The 23,352-nt window shown below is 41.4% G+C and overlaps 1 protein-coding gene across 2 annotated transcripts in view; it reads left to right on the top strand.

Moving 5' to 3' along the window:
- The window catches only part of VPS13B (vacuolar protein sorting 13 homolog B), a 724,212-nt gene that overhangs the window by 619,594 nt on the left and 81,266 nt on the right, over positions 1–23,352 (top strand). For both annotated transcript variants that reach the window (XM_049773957.1, XM_049773956.1), the window contains exon 39: positions 21,419–21,615. In XM_049773957.1, coding sequence (XP_049629914.1) covers positions 21,419–21,615 — 197 coding nt within the window. The remainder of the gene's footprint in view (positions 1–21,418; positions 21,616–23,352) is intronic.

Here is a 23,352-nt window from a genome sequence, read left to right as displayed (position 1 = left end):
TGATAAGGTCCAACACCCATTCTTGATTAAAAAAAAAAAACTCTCATCAAGATGGGAATGGAAAGAACTTTTTTCAGTATGGTCAAGGCCATTTACCACAAGCCAATGGCAAATATTATTCTCAATGGTAATAAATTAAAAGCCATTTCTCTAAAATCTGGTACACAACAAGGCTGCCCTCTCTCACCACTCCTATTCAACATAGTGCTGGAAGTTCTTGCCATAGCAATTAGGCAAGAAAAAGATATCAAAGGCATCCAGATAGGAAAGGAGGAAGTCAAGCTATCACTGTTTGCAGATGACATGATACTATATTTAGAAAACCCTAAAGACTTTACCAAAAAGCTTCTAGAAACAATAGATTCACATAGCAAAGTGACAGGCTACAAAATTAACATGCAAAAATCAATGGCCTTCTTACACACCAATAATGACAGAGAAGAAATTGACATTAAAAAAACAACCCCTTTCACATCAGTGTCACACAAGCTCAAGTATCTTGGAGTCAACTAAAGACATGAAGGACCTATACAAAGAAAACTACAAAACCCTGCTTCAAGAAATAAAAGAGGGGGGCCGGAGAGATAGCATGGAGGTAAGGTGTTTGCCTTTCATGCAGGAGGTCATCGGTTCGAATCCCGGCGTCCCATATGGTCCCCCGTGCCTGCCAGGAGCAATTTCTGAGTCTGGAGCCAGGAATAACCCCTGAGCACTGCCGGGTGTGACCCAAAAACCAAAAAAAAAAAAAAAAAAAAAAAAAAAGAAATAAAAGAGGACACAAGGACATGGAGACACATACCCTGCTTATGGATTGGCAATACTCCCCAAAGCATTGTACAGATTTAATGCAGTCCCTCTAAGGATACCCATGGCATTCTTCAAAGAAGTGGATCAAACACTCCTGAAATTCATTTGGAACAATAGACACCAACAAGTAGCTAAAACAATCCTTGAGAAAAGTAGTATGGGAGGCATCACTTTCCCAAACTTTAAATTGTACTACAAAGCTATAGTCATTAAAACAGCATGGTGCTGGAATAAAGACAGACCCTCAGATCAGTGGAATAGACTTGAGTATTCAGAGAATGTGCCCAGATATACAATCAATTAATCTTCTATAAAGTGGCAAGAAATTCAGAATGGAGCAAGGAAAGCCTCTTCAACAAGTGGTGTTGGAGCAACTGGTCAGCTGCTTGCAAAAAAGCAAATTCAGACCTCCATCTGACACCATGCACAAAGGTCAAATCCAAGTGGATTAAAGACCTGGAAATCAGACCCGTGAACAACACGTAGGTAAAACACTCCATGACATTGAGACTAAAAGCATCTTCAAGGCGGAAACAGCACTCTCCATACAAGTGGAAACAGAGATAAACTGATCTGACTATATTAAGCTGAGAAGCTTCTGCATCACAAAGGAAATAGTACCTACGATACAAAAGCCACCCACAGAATGGGAGCAACTATGTATCCAATACTGTCAGACTAGGGGCTAATATCTAAAATATACAAGTTACTGACAGAACTTAACAACAACAACAACAACAACAACAACAACAAACCATCTAATGGGGAAAAGAAATGGAGAGAAGAAATGAACAGACAATTTCTCCAAAAAGAAATACAAAAGGCCAAAAGGCACATGTAAAATGCTCCACATCACTAATCATCGGGGAGATGCAAATCTAAACAATAATGAGGTACCATCTCACACCACAGAGACTGGCACACATAACAAAGAACAAGAACAATCAGTGCTGGTGGGGATGTGAAGAGAGAAAGAAACTTTCATTCACTGCTGGTGGAAATGCTGTGTAGTCCAGCCTTTATGGAAAACAATGTGGAAATTCCTCAAAAAACTGGAAGTTGAGCTCCCATATAATCCAGCTATACCACTCCTAGGAATATACCCTAGGAACAAAACTAAACACAAAACAAAAATATCTTCCTTATACCTATATTCATGGCAGTGCTATTTACAAGATGCCCTTCAACTGATGAATGGCTAAAGAATCTGTGGTACATATACACAATGGAATATTATGCAGCCATCAGGAGAGATGAAGTCATGAAATAGTCCTATACATGATGGACATGGAAACTATTATGCTGAGTGAAATGAATCAGAGGGAGAGAGACACACAGTATAGTCTCACTTATCTCTGGGTTTAAGGAAAATCAAAGACATTATTGTAATGATGCCCAGAGATGTGGGCCTGAAGGACCAGTTCACTCGAGGAGTGGTGAGTGCAGTTAGAACACTAACAGCTACCAAGACAACATTAACACGTGAGAAAGGTAGAATGCCTGTCTCGAATACAGGTAGGGGGTGTGGGTGGAGGGAGATGGGGTGCATTGGTGATGGGAATATTGCACTGGTGAAGGGGGTGTTCTTTTCGTGACTGAAATTCAACTACAGTCATGTTTGTAATCACGGTGTTTAAATGAACATAATAAAGAAAAGAAGAGAAATGAGAAGAAAATGTAGCTCCTAATTATGGAAGAGATGGCAGCCGTGTTTGGACATTTTAACCATCACAGGAGGCATTTCTTTCTTTTGACGTCTTTCCTGGAAAGGTCTCTATAATGGCCTCTAAAATAAATGCCCTTTATTTTTCATTGCTTACTAAATTGTAAAGAATTGGTTGTCTTGGGGAAGAGAAAATAAGTTATTCTTTGTGGTTTTGGATTTTTTTTTCTTTTTGGTTTTTTGTTTTGGTTTGTTTTGTTTTTTTTTTGAGGATGACATGTTCCAAGAATACTTTTCCCTTAGGAGTAGGGTCAGAGGAAATGGAACTGAGCTGGGAACACCCAAGAAGGGGCCTGATGATGCGTTGTGACCCAAAACTGGATCCTCAGGCACAGCTGGAATGCAGCACGGCTCTTACCTCTATCCCAACTGCTTGTTGGGTTTCTATTGACCATTTAATTTTTATCTTTCTGGGCATCTCAAGAGAGCAAGTTTGCCCCATAAGATCTCTGAGGTACATTAGGTACCTGTGACTTTTATTCTCTTCTGTGATTGAGGGAAATTGTCTCAGATCCATTCTAAAGCTCATCTTTTCTACATTACATTCTTTCTACATGATGATTCGCTTAAAAGAACACAGGTCACCACCAAGAAATGGTAATCAGTCCAGCCAGAAATTCTATCGGCAGCTCCACACAGGAAGAGCCAGTCCTTCCAGCTCAGAAAATGCAGTTTTCTGTAGATTTGTCTTTGATATGATTTTGCAACTTTAATAATCACAGGTAGCTGTAAGAGTGGTCTTTGTTCTGTGGCCACCTGAAACCTGAAAACAAGGCAGAGTTGTGGTTGGCCTTGTTCCATAGGTATGTAAGTAGACATGTTTTCCTCCAGACCATGGTGACTCTTAACGGTCTAGGAGGGAAGGCTCCGGTTGAGTGTGATTGGCACTAAACCCCCCTAAGTCATTATTCAGGCAAATTTGATATGACAGATAACAGGAAAGGAACCCTGATCAGTATCAAAGACATTCACATTACCTAGCAGTGGTGTGAAGCCTGATCTGCCTCCCCCCATTTTCTTTGCATTTTATGACAGGACTGCCAAGTGGAGTGTCCCTTGAGAATGTTGATATCTTGGGGGAACTAGACCATTTACTCAGGTTTGCTCTCTCAAGTTTTGAACATACATTCTAAAATTCCAAATAGTTTTTTGTGCGGTTAACAATATTGAATGTATCTATGTTGGCAAAATGTTCATGCTTTTGTATTTTTCCAGTTTTATTCAGAGACTTTTTTTTTTCAAACACACACTCTTCAACTATTTGTGGCAAGAACCTTGGCATGCATGTTTCGTCAGTTGGATTTATATGTATTTTAAATGCAAGAGTTCTTTTAGTTTTAGTGCAATGAATATGTTTGTATTCACTCATAATGTGTTTTCATGGTAGGGAAAACCTTGACTTGAATCCTGGAAAGATCAAACATATCTTTCAGGTGTATAAATGTCTCTGTTCTTTTATTTTTATCCTTCCTCCAAAAAGCCTTCCTTGACATCCTCTTTTTCCACATATATTAGGTAATTTCTCCTCTTTTTGGACTCCAATCTTTTAAAAATTTTTATAAACACCTTTGTTTACAAATTTGTTTATCATACAGTTGTTCCTGTTTCAATGTCCCAGTACCAATCCCACCACCATTGTCCCTAGTTTTCTACCCACCCCTAAACCTGGCCTCTCGGCAGGCACAAAATAATTCAACTCTATATTTCTTGTCACAACTAAATGATTATGGAATTATTAAAAAATATAGGGAAAATTATTCTATCCATGATGGGAGTAGATGGGAGACGGGGTATTCAAGTCTTTGAAGGTTTACTAAGCAGTTGTGCCTTTGTTATTGGCTTTGTTTGTGGAGTGTGGTGGCTTTTAGGCTACTGCCACACTGAATTGCTGTGTTCCTACTGGGGTGCCAGGAGTGAGGAATTTAGAGATGTGCCCATAAGTTCTAGGAACTACAATGTCTTTGGAGTTGGGCTAATGAGCTGACATGGTGGGGGCTGTGGGATAGAGGTATAGCTGCCAGGGTTTCTGGAAGTACAGAAGGGTGGACGGAAGCTACCCACCTACTCCAAGAAGACCCTAGAATTTTCAACCTTTTAACCACTATACCTGGAGTTTTTGCCAGTGTTGTGTCTCTGCAGAGATTAGTCATGAAGGTATATCAGGGATTCCCTCCTTCTTTTGGGATCTTTGAGGGCATTGCTTTTAAGATATTTATCTTTGGGGCCGGGAAGGTGGCGCTACAGGTTAGGTGTCTGCCTTGCAAGCGGATGGACCGTGGTTCGATCCCCCGGTGTCCCATATGGTCCCCCCAAGCCAGGGGTGATTTCTGAGTGCATAGCCAGGAGTAACCCCTGAGCGTCAAACGGGTGTGGCCCAAAAACCAAAAAATAAAAAAAAATAAAAATAAAAAAAGATATTTATCTTTGGTTTTGATTTGGTACTTGATGGATGCCAAATGGAGGAGACTAAGGTAATGCATCAAAACCATTTTCTAAAGATAACTGCCACAGGAAGGTCCTATCCCGAGTCATCTTTGCAGCCTGCTGTTTCCCATGCTGCTGTGATTTCAGGTGGATTTAGGGTGCACAGGAGCAGGCTGAAGCTAAGGTGACTCTCAACCTTGCACTATTCCCATCAAGTGGTCTGAACTAGGAGAGCAGCCATCCAGCTAAGTCTTCTCCAGAGGGTTCCTCTGGAAAGAGCAAGAAAGGTACACCAGTCAGGGAGAGGCATGGGTCCACGCTGGTGTGTGTGTGTGTGTGTGTGTGTGTGTGTGTGTGTGTGTGTGTGTGTATTAGGGGTGGGACTATTCCCATCAAGTGGTCTGAACTAGGAGAGCAGCCATCCGGCTAAGTCTTCTTCAAAGGGTTCCTCTGGAAAGAGCAAGAAAGGTACGCCAGTCAGGGAGAGGCATGGGTCCATGCTGGGTGTGTGTGTGTGTGTGTGTGTGTGTGTGTGTGTGTGTGTGTATTAGGGGTGGGGCATATAAGCTGGGTGTGTGAGCTGTCCAGAAAAGCAATCACTTCTAATTTCCATAATTAGCATGGCTCTGGGTTTAGTGTGGAGTTTGGTTTCTCTGTGAGCAGGTGAAGAGAATGGTTTTGAGAGATGGATGAGATTTCAGGCAGCACTGAGGGGGACTCACTGGTGCAGGCCCTGGCCAATGAGAAGGATAGGGGAGAGTTGGCCAGAACCTAGACCTAGTTACTGAGTAGTGGCCATGGAATTTGCACTCAGCTTCATTCTTTTTTTGTTTGTTTGTTTCTTTTTTCAGCTTCATTCTTACCATACTAAGTTTATCCCCCTGGAACACGAAGCCTAATAAATAGCCAGGTCCCCTACGTGTATTTTTTTTGCTTGGAAAATATACTGTGAGGGTCTGCCCTGGCTCAGGAGCCAGTTAGGCAATCCTCATTTTTCAAATAGTTCCCACTTTTTCTTCTTTCCCCCTCCTGTTCCTACCTTTTTTGAAATGCTTCCCATCATACCTCCATCAGTGTCAGAAATGCCAACCACTTGCCAATAAGCTAGCAGCTCTGTGGACCATTTATCCCAAAAAATCATTTAAAGTTATGAACTCACACTTGGTGAAGTGACACTTATGCCAGTACACCCCATTGATGGCAGCTATAGAGATAGGTGCGAGTTTACCAAAGAAGTGTGTGGTAACTGGTGGGCAGATGCATATTTTGCATAGCGGGTCATCAGTTCATGAAGTGGGGGACCAGGCCTGCCACTTTGGTGAGCATTATCCCTTATCCTTTCTTCCCCTCAAAGTAGCAACGATGTGTAAAGGACAGGCAAATACACTCCTCACACATCCGAGTGTGTGTATGTGACATTGATGATGAAGAGAAAATATGCCTAAACTGTTGTTGAGAAGTGACTCCAATAGCATGTCAGCTACTCTGCCTGTCACAGAATATTTAGAAAACCTGGGGCTACTGCCTCAGAGAAAAGATAGGCCATTGCCTACCAGTGTTTTTCCTGCTCACATGGGGCCTGAGGCCCAGCATCCTGCCTTTCTCCTGGTGGGCAGCCCTGCCAAGGCTGCTACATCTATTGGCCACACATCTGTTCTCATCGACAGTCTGGAGCAGTCTAAGAATTGCCCCCCACCCAGCAGATGAGCATTCCTCTCTACCCACTGGACTGCTACTCACCTCAGTGGGAAGATGGAATCAATAGAGTTGGAGCAGGAGGGGGTGAGGGTAAAGGCAACAGTCAGAGGGAGAAAGACAGATGCTGAGTGATCTCATTCATCTGAGGGATAGGAAGAAACAAAGCAAGAGAAGGACAGTGACCAATGCAGACAAACCCTAAAGCTTGAACAGCAAGGAGGTGCAACTGGTGGGGAGGATGGGGCAGTGATGTGAGGACTGTGGTGGGAGGTATCTGGCACTTTGGCAGGTAACACTTGGATGGCAGGTGTGGTGCTTTAGCTTTATACAGCCAAAGCATAACAAAGCCACATAAAGTAAAAGCATAAACTAGTGTAAACCATGTTATCTCAACTATAGGAAGTAATAAAAAATGTTAAAAGAAAAATAAAGGGTATGTCCAGGACAATGCTTTCTATTTAGCCAAGGGATAAAATAAGCCAGATGTCAACACACACACGCACACACACACACACACACACACACACACACACACACACACACACACACACACACACCTACCTGTTTTCCTAAATTAAATTTCCCTGGGACGCTGGTACATTTACTAGGTATTTTCTGCAGGCTCCAGAGAAAAGAGTTTCAGCAGCTTCGTTAGCATAAAGGCTCTCATTCGCCGCTACTCCCTTCACTTAGGTAAATGTTGGGTCCTAATATGGACATTAATTTTATGGCACATCTTTACCCAATATACTAAGCTTGCTTTGTGTGCTAAAATGTTCAGTCTTCTTTATTCTAAAATCTATATTCTCTTCTTCCCAATGATCAAAAGCTGCTCAGTCTGCCCTGTAGTTCTCCTTATGAAAGCTTGTTAGAAGTGTCACCAAGAATTGCCACGAGTATTTAGTTTATGTGTACTGCTTATTTGTCACCAAGTCTAATAGTTTTGAAACCCTACAGCATCAGTCACTAAAAGGGGAAGTCTGTATTGAAATGAAGGTGCTCCCTGAATACTGCTGGATTCTTTTTTTTTTTTTTTTTTTTTTTTGTGGTTTTTGGGTCACACCCAGCAGTGCTCAGGGGTTATTCCTGGCTCCAGGCTCAGAAATTGCTCCTGGCAGGCACGGGGGACCACATGGGATGCCGGGATTTGAACCGATGATCTCCTGCATGAAAGGTAAACGCCTTACCTCCATGCTATCTCTCCGGCCCCTCTGCTGGATTCTAACTCAGCAGGCTTGGCTCTATCACTTAATTGCACTGAGATCCTTCGCAGGCTGCTTAACTGTCTGGACTTTATTGTCCTCATCTGTAAAGTTGATAATTCTCTAATTTAAATATCATATAAGCTTGAATAAAATTATGTAAATTTTGTCACTAAGTGTGTGTTTTAAAATATAAAGATTTCCCAAAGCAGAAACTTTAAAATGCAAATACAAAAATTATATATCACTTTAGAATTGGAAAGAGTAATCTTATCCCACATCTAATTATTTATGGTTAAGAAAATGGAGGCTCGGGGCCGGAGAGACAGCACAGTGGCGTTTGCCTTGCAAGCAGCCAATCCCAGGACCTAATGTGGTCCCCCGTGCCTGCCAGGAGTGATTTCTGAGCAAATAGCCAGGAGTAACCCCTGTGCGCCACCTGGTGTGACCCAAAAACCAAAAAAAAAAAAAAAAAAAAAAAGAAAAGAAAAGAAAATGGAGGCTCAGGTCAGGGCTGGAGAAATAGTACTGCAGGCAATACATGCATGCTTCACATGCAGCTTCTACTATCCCATATGATTCCCTGAGTTCTGATCCCTGAGTGTAGAGCTAGGAATAAACCCTGAGCATTGCCAGTGGTGCCCCCACCCAAAAAAAAAAAAAATCAAAAGAAAAAAGAAAAAAGGCAGAATGGTTTTGTAACTTCAGCTCAAGATGACAAAACTGGTTCGCAGCTAAGTCAGATTGGAATTACACTTTCTGTGCTCTTCACATTATCCCATTCCATTTGAAAGCTTGTGACAAAGGCAAAATTTCCAAAGAGCTGGAAAAAAGGATGAAAAACGTAATCTTTGAGTTGAGAGCTTGCTTGTAGTCACAGTATAAGAAACATAAAAATAGTAAAGTTACCTCTGCTTTAAGTTAGTTTTGACCCAGAAGTTCTTAATATACTTTTATTATTTCTTTTTCAGGAAAAATATTATCTTGAAAGATGTCATATGACGCACCTGCATTTGCTTGAAACTTGGTAGCTTGATAAATTGATAAGATAACTGGGTCAGATGTTAAGTTTTCTGAAAAACCAACCCAAACATAGATCCGAATAAAAGAATGTTACATATTTCCTTTTAAAGGCTAAAAAAGTATTTCTCAGGGCTCTTAAATTACCATATTCTGATACCAAGGGAAAATAAAATCTGGACTTAGAGTCTTGTTTGTACTTAGAGGGTTTTCCGGACAGGAAAGCAGTCTTGATGCAATGCAGTAAGCCACAATACCAGCGGGGCATTACAGGTGAAAACTGCAGCTGTACCCCTTCACCACAACGTATTACAACTGTATGCTGGAATATTTCCTGTACAGAAATAGGGTTTGGTTAACTTTGTTTCCCAAGAGTAGATCACATTAAAATGTTATAAAATCATGATTTCCTGCATTTGAATACTTGTGGTTTCTCAACTGGTTCCAATATTTTTAAGAGCTTTTTTTCCCCCTTGGATGACTTCTATTAGTTGAAGATGTATAGAAGCTTTTCTTTTCTTTTTTGAAAATCAACTCAAAAAGCAAATACATATACAAAGCTATAATAGAAGCTAAAACTTTGGAGATTACAAACATGCTTTATTTTATGACTGGGAAATGGTAGGTTTACTCAGAAACAGAAGAAAAGGAAAAATGCTAGGATCATAATGCATTGTCTTAAAATAGTAAGCATTTCTTTCTAAATATTAGCTACTGAAAGCTCATACTAAATGCTAAATCTGTCTCTACTCAGTAGCATTTATTTGTGCAATAAGTATTTTTTGGTCCTATTTTAAATACTTGGTAGGAATGTTCTTCATGTTTGAAGGAACTGTTGAGCCCTTGCACAATAATATGGGTTCTTGTATATTGCATGGAGGCATGCATAGAAGAAGGGTATCTGCTATTTTTATGTTCAGACTTCACTTTGTATTCTGTACTTCTCCACTAGCCTACTTTCTTCCAATCATCAATTAAGAACTTTGAACTATCTCCCTCTAGTCTTTCCACTACTTTCCCAGCTGGGGACTACTTTTTATTTTATCCCCACCTTGACATTAGTATAAATACAGAATATACTTTTACTTGGTTAATAAGGTAAAATAACTTTCTACTAACATAAGAGTTTCATAACAATTACTCTTTCAAAAGTTATCGACTAGGAATGTTCCAGTATGAGATGCCTCCCCCCACTCCCCACACACCCCTGCCTCAGTGTTGTATGTCAGAAGGAATGCGAGGAAATCAATTAATTTGCAGGCTGCTTGAGGCAGTAGTGAACAGATAAACTTTTACGCCATTGAAAAACCTTAAAAGGAAACTGGGGAATGAGATGTCCACCGAGTCTCTAAGAAGCTTGAATGGATTCCTGGGATACCAGAAGGCCAGGCAGTGAGAGAGGGCTGAGAACTGGCCCTGGCTATAGAGACACTCGGGATGGACCTGGGCAGGCCCTGTCCTCCCACTTCTCCCCCACCTCAAGGCTCTGTGCAAGCAGAGTTGAAGGCAAACTTTACCTTCCACACAGAGCCCCTCAGCAAAGACCAGGAGTCTTATTGATTCCAGACCTTAAGGAAATACCCAATCGGTAGCTGACTGCTAAGCTCACCAAGTTGAGACTTCAGTGGCCACACAACAAAGAATACTTTCCTTTTAGCATTCACTCATGAATAAGACTAAAACAATAGTTGCAAGACTTAGCAATAACAGGAAGGCCTTGGGACAGGAAAGAATCTTAATCCATGAATGCCATTATTGATTCATAACATGGTGGTGGTGATGGTGGTGGTGGTGGTGGTGGTAGTAGTAGTAGTAGTAGTAGTAGTAGTAGTAGTAGTAGTAGTAGTAGTAGTAGTAGAGTTTAAGATACTCATTTATATAATAAAATTGTATATATTTTTAAATGTTTACTTTTTTTAAATTTTGGGGCCACACCCAGCAGTGCTCAAGGGTTACTCCTGGCTCTGTGCTCAGAAATTGCTCCTGGAGGGGCCATAGTGATAGCAAAGCTGTAGGGCATTTGCCTTACATACGGCTGACCCAGGGTTTAACCTGGGTTAAATCCCAGCATCCCATATGATCCCCTGAGCCATGAGTGATTTCTGAGCACATAGCCAGGAGTAACCCCTGAGTGTCACCGGGTGTGGCCCAAAAACCAAAAGAAAAAGAAAAAGAAAGAAGTAAGGAGAGAGAGGAAGGAAAGAGTGGAAGGAAGGAAGGAAGGAAGGAAGGAAGGAAGGAAGGAAGGAAGGAAGGAAGGAAGGAAGGAAGGAAGGAAGGAGGGAGGGAGGGAGGGGGAGGGGGGAGGGAGGGAGGGAGGGGGGAGGGAGGGAGGGAGGGAGGGGGGAGGGAGGGAGGGCGGCGGGGGGGAGGGAGGAGGGAAGGAAGGAAGGAAGGAAGGAAGGAAGGAAGGAAGGAAGGAAGGAAGGAAGGAAGGAAGGAAGGAAGGAAGGAAGGAAGGAAGGAAGGAAGGAAGAAGGACATTTACCTGGCATGCAGAAGGACAGTTGGTTTGAATCCCAGCATTCCATATGGTCCCCCGAGCCTGCCAGGAGTGATTTCTGAGTGTAGGGCCAGGAGTAACTCCTGAGCGCTTCGGGGTGTGACCCAACAAACAAACAAACAAAACCAAAACATCCAGGGAAGAGAAAGAACTTGTTGAAAGTGCTAAAAAAACAAAGATTCTAAGGAGAAAAATTGTCAAATCAAATGACCCTAAATGATTGGCATAGATGCTATCGATCTAATCCCTAAAATTTCACTTAAAGGAAGCCAGAACTAGGAAACAATAAATTACATACCCTGTTTTTCTTCTTTTTTATTGTGGGGGGGGTGGTGGTTTTTAGTTTTGGGGCCATACCAGGTGATGCTCAGGGGTTACTCCTGGCTATGCGCTAAGAAATAGCTCCTGGCTTGGGGGACCATATGGGACACCGGGGATCTAACCCAGGACTGTCCTAGGTTAGCATGTGTAAGACAAATGCCCTACTGTTTGCGCCACAGCTCGGGCCCATTTTTCTTCTTTAATAAACATGTAATTCCTTTAAAGAACATAGGTTATCAGCCAAAATGCCTGCCACTTACTAAATGTGTAATCTTTTTTGGGGGGGGTTGGGATTTTGGGTCACACCTAGCAGCGCTCAGGGTCTACTCCTGGCTCTAATCTCATAAATCGCTCCTGGCAGGCTCGGGGTACCATATGGGATGCTGGGATTCGAACCACCATCCTTCTGCAGGCAAGGCAAACACACTACCTCCATGCTATCTCTCCAGCCCCCTAAATGTGTAATCATTTTTTTTAGCTTGCTTTTTTTTTGGGGGGGGGGGCGGTCACACCCGGCAGTGCTCAGGGGTTACTCCTGGCTCTACTCTCTGAAATCGCTCCTGGCAGGCTCGGGGGACCATATGGGATGCTGGGATTTGAACCACCGCCCTTTTAGCATGCAAGACAAATGCCTTACTATCTCTCTGGCCCTAAATGCGTAATTTTTTGTTTGTTTGTTTGTTTTTTGGGTCACATCCAGCAGCGCTCAGTGGTCACACCTGGCTCCATGCTCAGAAATCTCTCCTGGCAGGCTCGGGGGACCATATGGGATGCCTGGATTCGAACCACTGACCTTCTCCACACAAGGCAAATATGCCTTACCTCCATGCTATCTCTTCGGCCCCCTAAATGTGTAACCTTAAACACTTTACCTAACTACTCTGAACCGCACAGCTAATTAACTTACCTATGTAATGGGAATAATAATTTTCTCCTTTAAACAATATATTATAAATTAAAAAAAAGGCCTGAGTCCCACAAAATTATACAGGGGCTTTGCATGCTGCCAACCAAAATTCAATCATTGGCACCACATGTCTCCCACTTACCACCAGGGGTCACTCCTATGTACAGAACCATGAATAACTCCTGAGTCCCACCAGATGTGGCATCAACCCTCCACAAAAAAAGCAGACACCTTTGTATTTGCAAAGGGGCTTTGGCATGTTGGTTTTTTCTCTAGTGGTAGCTATAAGTATTGTTATTACTAGCATCCAAACTGTTGTTCTTATTGCAAAGCAGCCCTTCTCCTGCCTGCATATTCACCTGCTGTCTTGGCAGCCTGGGATCTGTGGGTACAGTATTGATCTATGCCATGTCCCCTGTTCTCTCCAGCACCCTTTTGTCTCACTCACAGTCCTTTCCCATTAGCTGTCTCTGTTGTCCTTGTGGGAAGGAGAAAGGGAATATTGAAGTGACTGATGAACAAATACTTCACTCACTAGATCTCTGTCCACCTGCAGGCTTCCTCTTGCCCCTGTCCATTGCCTGTGCTGCTTAGAGGGATCGAGTGGGCAAAGGCCAGTCACCCAGCACACAGAAACCAGAGATTTCCCTGGGAGGACAGATGGCAGTTGCAACCCTGTTAATAGTCTTGGCAGTACTATTAAGTAATAAAAACAAATTAAGTGCCAAAATCTTCTTTGTACCAAAAATATTTTTAAATGGCCAACACACATGCTAATCTTCCCAAATTAGCCATCAAATGGAAACAAATTGTGGAATAACATTTTAAATGCAAAAATACATGTGCTCTTACCAACTGGCAAAGATACAGCCTAAAATGTATTCATATGCAAAGACCACATATGCTTAGAGTACAGTTTATTATGTATGGCTGGCTAATTTTTTAGGTCCTGTCAAATAATGGATAGGAAAACAAAATGTAATAAAAAAATATATAATCTTGACAGTCACTTGAAATGTACCATGTGTTACATGTGGAATGTTTTCCAGTGAAACCAATTTACTTATTCCCACTTCCCATGACTCAGTACTAGATATTCAGGCTCTCTCAACTATTTTTTGGCAACCAAACTTTCTTGGAATAGTCATCTTTCCTTCAAGTTATTTGGTGCAAGCATTAATAATAAATCCCCAGCTCTAGATATGTAACCAAAGATCATTCGCATATCTTTCAAGCCTAAAAGCACATAATAAAGTTATTTTAAATAGATCACACAAATAGAGGCCAGATTTATTCCTGAAGAATAATTAATTGCTACCAGATGAAGTGCACTAGGACTGCCTTCCATTTTCAGCTTAATTAGGTTACTACTAGCCCAGAGATTTGCTGGGCCACGTCCACCTCCAGCTGAAAGACAGAGTCATGAGGGATGAAAAGTTTGTTAGAAAGTGGGCATGACTGCAAATGAATTGGAGGGTGAGCTCAAATATGCGACAAGCCTCCCCGTGTTTGAGAACAGACTGTTCAAGGTGAGCTTGTTGCCTTTTCAACACTGATCTTCATTAATAGAAAGCAATTTATTCTCTCGACCACACAGTAGCCTCTGCTGGGAAAGGGGAGGAGTGGAGCCTGCTCCCGTGGTGGTGGTGGTGGTGGTGGTGATGGTGGAGACAACATAGGCACACAAAACCCAGCAGGCCCCATGCAGATTTGCCCCCTTTCCAAGACCCTTCTTCAGTCCAGACTCAAGGTCAACTCTATCTCCTCACTTTCCTCTTGGCCCGGCTTTCAGGAAGATCCTCCCACCGTCCTGACTGGGACCCCTCTTTATTCTTCCTGCCACCTTCTTTCCTTCTTCCTCTTCCTCTCAGTCCCTCCTAACACAGGCACCTTTGCAAGCCCCGAGGTAAAGACTTGCTTCTCCCCATTCTTTGGCCTGGGGGTCAGGAGAGGAGTCTCTGGCCCATCTCACTGGCGCCACCTGCTGGTGCTGTCCCCTTTTTGGAGACTTGCCCCTCTCCCCCTAGACCCGTCCTTGATGAGTAGTCCTCACTCATCTTTGCAGTTGTCTCTTTTTCTCTTTCTCATAGGTCTTTGCTCCTTGGCTTCCTGCCTTTCTCTTCTCTGTCCGAAATATCCACACCCCTCCTGACCCCAGCTTCCTTTCCCCGCCTACTTCACCCTCTGAGTCCATACTCGCCCCCAGTCCCTGCTATCATCCCAGCCTACTCCTCCTCCCTAGGTCATTCCTGACCACATCCCGAACCCCTGCCACCCCACTCCCTTAGCCTGCTCCCCTCAGCAGCCTGGCACTCAGACATACTTGCATTGCCCTCTCCTTGTTCCCGGGACTTCAGCCCACTGGTTTCATATCCCTTCTAACTCTTCACAGTCGTATTCTGGCCATTTCCAACAACAGAAGAGTCTGCACTTGGTTGTTCACCGTCCCTCTGTGTATTTGCATCTCTGTTTAATACCAAACAGACTGCACCAGCTTCAGTTAATCTCCCCCATATCCAACTCTGCCCCTTATTTTCACTTTTAATTGATAGATATGTGTAAGAGATACGATGTATATTTTGGGTAGACAGCAAGCCAATTTGTTGTTCTTTATTGTGGCCTGTGAGACATGACTAACATCTCTGCCACATTTCATCCTGGCCAGAATAGCATTCTTCTTACACAGTAAAGTGAACATAGACAAGTATGGCCCTTTTTTTTTATCTTTTTCTTTTTTTTTGGGGGGGGGTCACACCCAGCGATGCTCAGGGGTTACTCCTCCGCTCAGAATTGCCCTGTCAGGCTCAAGGGGCCATATGGGATGCTGAGAATCAAACCTCCTTCGGTTCTGGGTCGGCAGCCGCCGTGCAAGGCAAACGCCTTACCACTGTGCTACTGTGCTGTCTCTCAGGCCCCAAAACAACATCTTTTTTTTTTTTTTTTATGGGAGACCACCTCAACAATATCTTTTTTTTTTTTTTTTTTTTTTTGGTTTTTGGTTTTTGGGTCACACCCAGCAGCACTCAGGTGTTACTCCTGGCTGTGTGCTCAGAAATTGCTCCTGGCAGGTTCAGGGGACCATATGGAATGACCAGGATTCAAACCACAAGGCAAATGCCCTACCTCCATGCTATCTCTCTGACCCAACAATATCTTTTTTTAAAGAAAAAATTTGTTTTGCAATCCAGGTCTCATGTACGCAAGGCGCAACTAACCACTGAGCCCCATTCACAGACTCTATCTCTTTTTTTTTTTTTTTTTTTTTTTTTTTAGTTTTTGGTTTTTGAGCCACCCCAGCGTTGCTCAGGGGTTACTCCTGGCTGTCTGCTCAGAAATAGCTCCTGGCAGGCACGGGGGACCATATGGGACACCGGGATTCGAACCAACCACCTTTGGTCCTAGATCGGCTGCTTGCAAGGCAAACGCTGCTGTGCTATCTCTCTGGGCCCGACTCTCTCTTTTTTTTTTTTATTTTAAGATAAAATAAAAATAATGGATAAATAATAATGTCATAGATAATGGATAGATAATAATGATAGAGATATTACCAGGGGATGGCACATTTGCCTTCTACACAATAGACCCTGGTACCATCTCCAGTACCTTGTATGGTCCTCACAGCACTGTAGGATGTAGGCCCTCCCCAAAGATATAATGGAGAAAATTAGCCATTTATTCAAAAACATTGAAATTCCCCCAGATTAATTTTCAAGGTAGAGTGACAAAGACTGTATAAGTTAAAGACCACAGTATAACAATTTGGTTTTAGTGTTGTATTCTTTTTATTGAGATAATGTAGGGCTGCACACACTGTAATCTAACCTTAGGAAAATGGATCTGAAGCAGGGGTCACCACAGGATATGAACCAGGCCAAGTTTGAGAGAATAAAACACATGTGTAGTCAGGGAGCTTTCGATCTGGTGGGCAAGAGAGAACACCTGTGAAAACCACCCTTTTTTATTAAGTACCAAGACCACACTGGGGTGGGTATGGGTGAACTCCACCTAGGTGAGTCTCTTTGATATAAAGAGGGCAGGGAAGAGACAGAAAGTCAGCTTTGTTTAGGGTGATAAAAATTGTAAAACAACAAGATAATACTGTATACAAGAGTGTTTATATTCTTCGAAGAGTACAGATTATAATAGCCTGCCCATCACCAAAATGTCAATATTCCTCTGCCATAGTCCATCAAACTCTTTCAGCCCTCAGCCCCCCTCGTTTCCCCATGCTGGTATCCTCAGTTCTGGAATTACAGTCTGATTCTCATCTTCCATGGCCCTTGCCTCTTCCCTGCCTTTTTTATCCCACACACAAATGAGCTCATCCAGTGTTTGTCTCCTTCAGCATAAATTCAGCATGACCCCTTGTGACTTAACAGTTGTAGCAAAAGGCAAGACTTCATCTTCCCAATAATTGCAAGGGAATCTTCCATGGCTTCTCCCACCATCTCTTCTTTGCCCACCTATAGTGGGACATGTGAGATGGCTCCAGCCCTCCGCTATTGTCAATAACGTTGCCATGAACATAGGTGGGCATACACCTTCTTGGGTCTGTGTTTTATACTCTTTGGGTAGCCGCCTACAGGTGGGTTTATTGGATGCTATGATAGATCTGTTTCTTTGGTTTTTTGGGCCACACCCAGCATTGCTCAGGGGTTACTCCTGGCTGTCTACTCAGAAATAGCTCCTGGCAGGCACAGGGGACCATATGGGACACCGGGATTCGAACCAACCACCTTTGGTCCTAGATCGGCTGCTTGCAAGGCAAACGCCGCTGTGCTATCTCTCCGGGCCCGATCTGTTTCTAATTTTTCAAAGAAATATCTACTAGGCTGAACTGGCTTACCTTTGCACCAACAACAAATCAGGGTTCTTTCATTAATGATTATTATTGCTCTACCTACAAACTTTATGTTTCACAAATACTACGCTTTACAGATTTGGGAGGTAAAGTGCAGATTCCTAAGAAAGTCTCTCAGTTCACAGAGCTATGACCTTACTGGCAGGGCCAGGGTTTTCTCCTCAATGGGAGTAAGAAGATTTCTTTATAATGGATACATGAGAAAACATAAAAAAGTTCATGTGGATCATGAACTTACCTCACAGTGTATATCTGCAAAGACAATGGACCAAACTTAACTTTGAAAGAGATTCTATACTCAGTATTGTGACTAGAATTTTTTTTTGAAATTGTTTGGTTTTTCTTTTGTTGTTTGGGGACTGTTATTTTTTAAATTTTGAGGTGTTCCTTTTTTTCAGCCAGTACTGACTTTTGGCTTAGGAGTCACTTACAGTGATGCTCAGGGGACTTTGCAGTGCCTAGGGTCAAACCCAGGCCTCCAGTATGTGATTCATTCCTTTTAAATCTCGCTCCCTGATGCTCTTTAGAAAATTTTAGGATAAATATACAACAATGAAAGGAAATAAAAAAAATGAATTGGGGGCTGGAGCGGTGGCGCAAGCAGTAGGGTGTTTGCCTTGCACGCACTAACCTAGGATGACCACGGTTCGATTCCCCAACATCCCATATGGTCCCCAAAGCCAGAACGATTTCTGAGCACAAAGCCAGGAGTAACCCCTGAGCATCACCAAGTGTGGCCCAAAAACAAAAAACGAAACAAAAGAAAAATTGGTGTGTGGGTTGTTCAAATATAGGTATACTATTTGAAATGTTTCTCACTGAAGTTTACATGTGGAGTGAATTTATTAATAACCTCTTTATTAGTCCAGGAAAATAGGGTGTATAAAGGAAAATCCTGACAAATACATAGCTGGCATATTTTGGGTTGCATTCTATAGTAGTCGCCTATTGTTTTCTGAATTTGTAGAATAGCCTGGAATGTTCCAATGGAAGTATGTAACCACAGAGCCAGCCTCACACTAAATTCTGGACTAAATAAAGTTTGTTTCTGGATGCCTCCCAGATATCTCCTTAGCTCCCACAGCGCCTCCTTCCATCAGCCACTCGCTTGGTTCAGTCCATTTTCATGGGCCTTAAACTGCATAATGGCCGCCCACAATGGTTCCCAGATTGGTCGCCTTAGAGTATGGCTGTGTTCCAGAACTCTCTTCTCCAGCATAACTGACGAGGCCTTTTTTCTTTTGGGTCTCCCAGGGCCTCCCAATATATATGAAAATGATGAAGCTAATTTTCTTAAGCTTCATCATTTTCATACAGGTATTAATTTTAATGGAAAACTTCTGCAGATGATACCAGAAACAAGGCATTTTTTCACCCCATTTCCTGTATAACTTCTCTACCAAGAAAATGATGTTGGACTTTCTAATGGACTTCCATTATTTGTATTATAAATCAATTTACTGCATAGTCTTTTTCCTTTTTCTTTAAGTTTGTATAGGCTTTTCTAAATTTATTTTCCTTCCCCCAATGAGATTCTTGTATTCTTAGATGTCTTAACCCCCACTTATCTCAATGTCCACCACAGGTTATGAGCGCCCTAAGCCATAACACTAACTTTGTCACCTCACTTTCCAAAGTGGAGTTAAACAATGTGAGGTTTCTTTCTCCCTTACGTCTTGGCCAGCATTGTAATAGTTATGGCCAGAAAGCCATACTGAACTGGATTGTCATGTTCTTGAGCATCCAAGTCCCGGGTTTATTATTTTCTTCCAAAAAGAAAGGGCTCTAACAAGAAATTCTTGCAAGCAAGTCTCCTCCTGACATCAGGCATGATTCTGACTCCATGTGCTGGAACTGAATGTTCTTTTTGCATGAGCAGGGAAGACCAGGAGGAGTTCATATTTCCCAAGTTTTTACTAAGCAGCATTAAATAAGATGCTTTGTCCCATTTAATCAATAAAAATCAGTGAGAATAGTCTTGTCACTCTTACCTTTTTAGAAATTGGAAACTGATGTTAGAAGAATTTGCCCAAGTGCTTATTGCTAGAAGAGCTGATATATGAATTCTATTTGGTCTGACTTCAAATTTTATGCTTTTTATCTTCTATACTTTGTGGAGAATCTTTAATGTGCCAGGGAAGGGGTGCATCCTCCAGTATATGCACATACATTCATGCATTCATTCATGAATTATTCATTCATTCATTCAACAACCTTTTTTTGAACATTCACACTGTACACTTTGTCAGGTACTATGTAAATCCAAAGCTTAACCAAATGGAAATCATTTCCTCAAGGAATGTGTCTCCCAGGGAATATGTCATGTGTGAAAATAACTATTGCATGAGGTGTACAGTGAGTGGGGCTCTGAAACAGATTCATGTTCTATGCACTGTTGGCACTCAGAAAAAGGAGAGAGAGTTTCCTTCTGGGGAGGTGAAGAGGCTCAATGAAAGGTGGTACCTCACTTGGACCTTAATAGATTGGAAGGTAAATTATTATTTCAATATGAGCATGAGGAAGCCTCTGATTCTGTCAGAAAGAGAATATAATCACCAAAACCCTTTCAAGGATAGGTAAAGGCAGAACAAAGTATGGAAACAAATCGTTGAAAACCTAATTTTCAGAAAAGCTAACTCCAAGAGGAATACTGCAGTGTGTGTCTTCACCATTCTGCATAGCTTCTGACTCTGCCATCTCTGTTCACCTCTTCTGACCCCTTTTCTCCTTCTTCCTTCTATTCAACACATCTCAGTACATTGTGCTAAGGAACTTTACTATTGGTGGAGGGAAATTTATTCTCATTAAATGACTGGGAATCACTCCTCTAGAAAAGAAAGATCGTGAATCCGTCTGTTCATTTAGGGAGATTTTACTCAGATCAGATGATGCCCAGAACACGAGATGCCAAAAATGTTTCTTTAATAATGTGGACTGTTGAATATGCGTTGTCTCAATATCTGGTGTCCAAACACATGGTGCCACATCTTCTCTCCTGAGATCTAGACTTTCCTACTTCGCTACCTGCATGATGGGTTGTGTACTAGTATCTCTCTCTGTCTCTCTCTCTTTCTCTCTCTCTCTCTCTGTTATGAGTTATAACATAACTCATAACTCTCTCTCTTTCTTATTCTCTCCCTCACCTTCCTCAGTACTTTCAAGTAAAATCCACTTTTATCCCCCCTCAAGAAAGATAATATGCTCATTTTGCCTTTAAGGCTCTGAGTCCACTGAAAAGCAAACATTCTGATGGGTTTGTAAGCAACTCTACAGTCACAGTAATGATCCTGTATCCATCCTTGAAGATTCTGTGTCTTGTCAGGCTTGCTTTATTAAAAAAAAAAAAAGTGATTTTCTTCAAAAACAAAAAGTGGGTTTTATCATTTCTTTTCCATTCATGGGTAGAAAAGTCTGCCCTCTAATGATTAAAATACCAAATTACTTTTTCCTCCTTATTGTTTGATCCTTTTGCTGTTTACTTTCATGTAGAAATTATGTGGGCTTTATCAACTGGCCAGCCAGTTTTATTATTATTGCAATCTCCTTCCTCATCTTTCCCCAACTTGTTTGAAATAATATCTTCATTATAGTCTAAAATGTATCTATACTTACATCTTTATACTATTCTTCTAGCCTATCTGTATGTTATGATTCCAACCCTTTTTATTGTTATAACTCAAATGTATTTATAACCTAGGAGAGGTTTCCCAGATTTTTTTTCTCTTTTATGTAAAACTCCTTATGAGTAGCTTTACATATGATTCTTGAAATGGTCTTTTAAAGGAATGTAGAGAAGCAAGGTAAATATAGCATGAAAAGAAAGCCCAAGTATTGTCCTTTACAAATGTATTCCTTTTCATAATGCTTATGATGTTTTCATTACCAGTCTTTCAACTAATACAGCAACATGGTTTTTATTGCAGTTTCTAAAATCTTTATTATTTTCAAACAGGTTCCTTGTAGTTTGGAATACTGGGATGAACTCCAGAAGGTTTTTGTGGCATTTCAAGAATTTAGTCTGTCCGAGAGCAAAGTTTGTGAACTGCAGTTGCCAGATATCAACCTTGTAGGTGACCAGAAGCAGCTGGTGTCCTCGGATCTGTGGAGAATCGTGTTGAACAGCAACCAGAGTGGAGCTGATGACCAAAGGTAACTGGGGAATGGTGAGATAGCAGCATGGTAGGCATCCACTGGCAGATCTGTTCCTGTCATCTGGGATCCTTCTTGGGCTCGCCTCAGCTAGTCAGTGGTTCTATCGGGCATAGCTACAACGGAGTACAGGTTACTCAAGCTGATGTTTCAACTCTGTGAACTAAAAGTCCTGTTTTATTCCAAATACAGCCCTGTCAACCCTCACAGGGACCCTCCCTCAAATCAAAAATGGAAGAAAAAAAAAAGCATCAAACTAACCAAAAATGTCATAGTCATCCTAGGTAAAAGGATATAGAGGAAGGATCAGAATAATAGTACAGCAAGGAGGGCACTCGCGTTGCATTCGGCCCACTCAGGTTTATTCCCAGGTATCTTCTCTGGTCCCCTGAGCGTGGCAGGTATGCTTCCTGGACATAAGAGTCAGGAGAAAGCCAAGTGTGGCTCAAATGAAATAATAAGAAATAACAAAATAATTTTTAATAATGACAAAGATGTTCACTGAAAAACATTTTGGAAATAAAATAATACCAGCTGTAATCCCACCACACTGAGATTAAAGTTCACTAGTATGTAGTACTCTAATCTTTTTCACTGATTACTTTGTATGTTTAATAAGAATGTATGTATTTAATTTCAGCATCATTTGGGCTGTTTAAAATTAATCCCTCATTGTATACAAATATATTAGTATAATACCTGCTGATGTACAATTAGTGAACATGTGTTATAGAATTGCAGTTTTGATTTTTTTTTACCTGTACTTTAGTAAAACAGTTTCATCTGCGAAAAGTTAGTGGATGGAGAGGAAAATTGACATTTTTGAACAGGGACCAAAATTATAAAAAAGAGATACAGATCATTAATATAATTTTAATAGTTTCATTAATACTAGAAATTAATTTCTTGATTAAACTGAAAGATTCATTGATTACTCTGAACCAGAAAGATTCATAAAAATGAAGTTTGGCACTCTAGAAACAGGAAGATTTTGCAGAATACAATAGATGTGAAAAGGGTTCAAGCAACTTTTTATTAGGCTTCTGACATGGCAGTCACAAGTCTGTTGTCCTCACCTGGAATTTCCAGCATTCCTATGATTGCAGAGTTTCTCTGCTTTGAGACAAACTCTTTTTCAGATAAACACTGATAATATGAAATTGCTTCCAACTGTTGGCTTCAGAATCAACATAGTAAAACACCAGTAATGCACTTTTCAAGATGGATAGTCGTAAATTTCATTCCATATCAAGAAAAAAATCAGAACTTCAATGCTATGTCAACATTCTTTACAAAAAGGAAACTATTGCATTTATGCTGATCCAGAATATTTTGTCATCTAAGAACCTAGAACTGAACAAATAGGAGTCTATTTTTGTGCCCAGAGATGTTCTTATCAGAAAGAATACTCTCAGTCATTTGGAAAGTACATAGGTTCATTGGTTGGACATTACTGGAAGAAAGTTTATTTAAAAAAAAAATCCCAGGGCCAGAACTATAGCACAGAGGTAAGGCATTTGCCTTGCATGCAGCCAACACAGGACTGACCCCGGTTCAAATCCTGGCATTCCCATATGATCCCCTGAGCCTGCCAGGAATTATTTCTTTTTTTTTTTTTTTTTTTTAATTTTTTTTTTTATTTAAACACCTTGATTACATACATGATTGTGTTTGGGTTTCAGTCATAAAAGGAACACCACCCATCACCAGTGCAACATTCCCATCACCCAAGTCCCA

The sequence above is a fragment of the Suncus etruscus genome, chromosome 5, assembly GCF_024139225.1.
Source record: "Suncus etruscus isolate mSunEtr1 chromosome 5, mSunEtr1.pri.cur, whole genome shotgun sequence".
Lineage (NCBI taxonomy): Eukaryota > Metazoa > Chordata > Mammalia > Eulipotyphla > Soricidae > Suncus > Suncus etruscus.
This window is presented reverse-complemented; position numbering and strand designations above follow the sequence as displayed.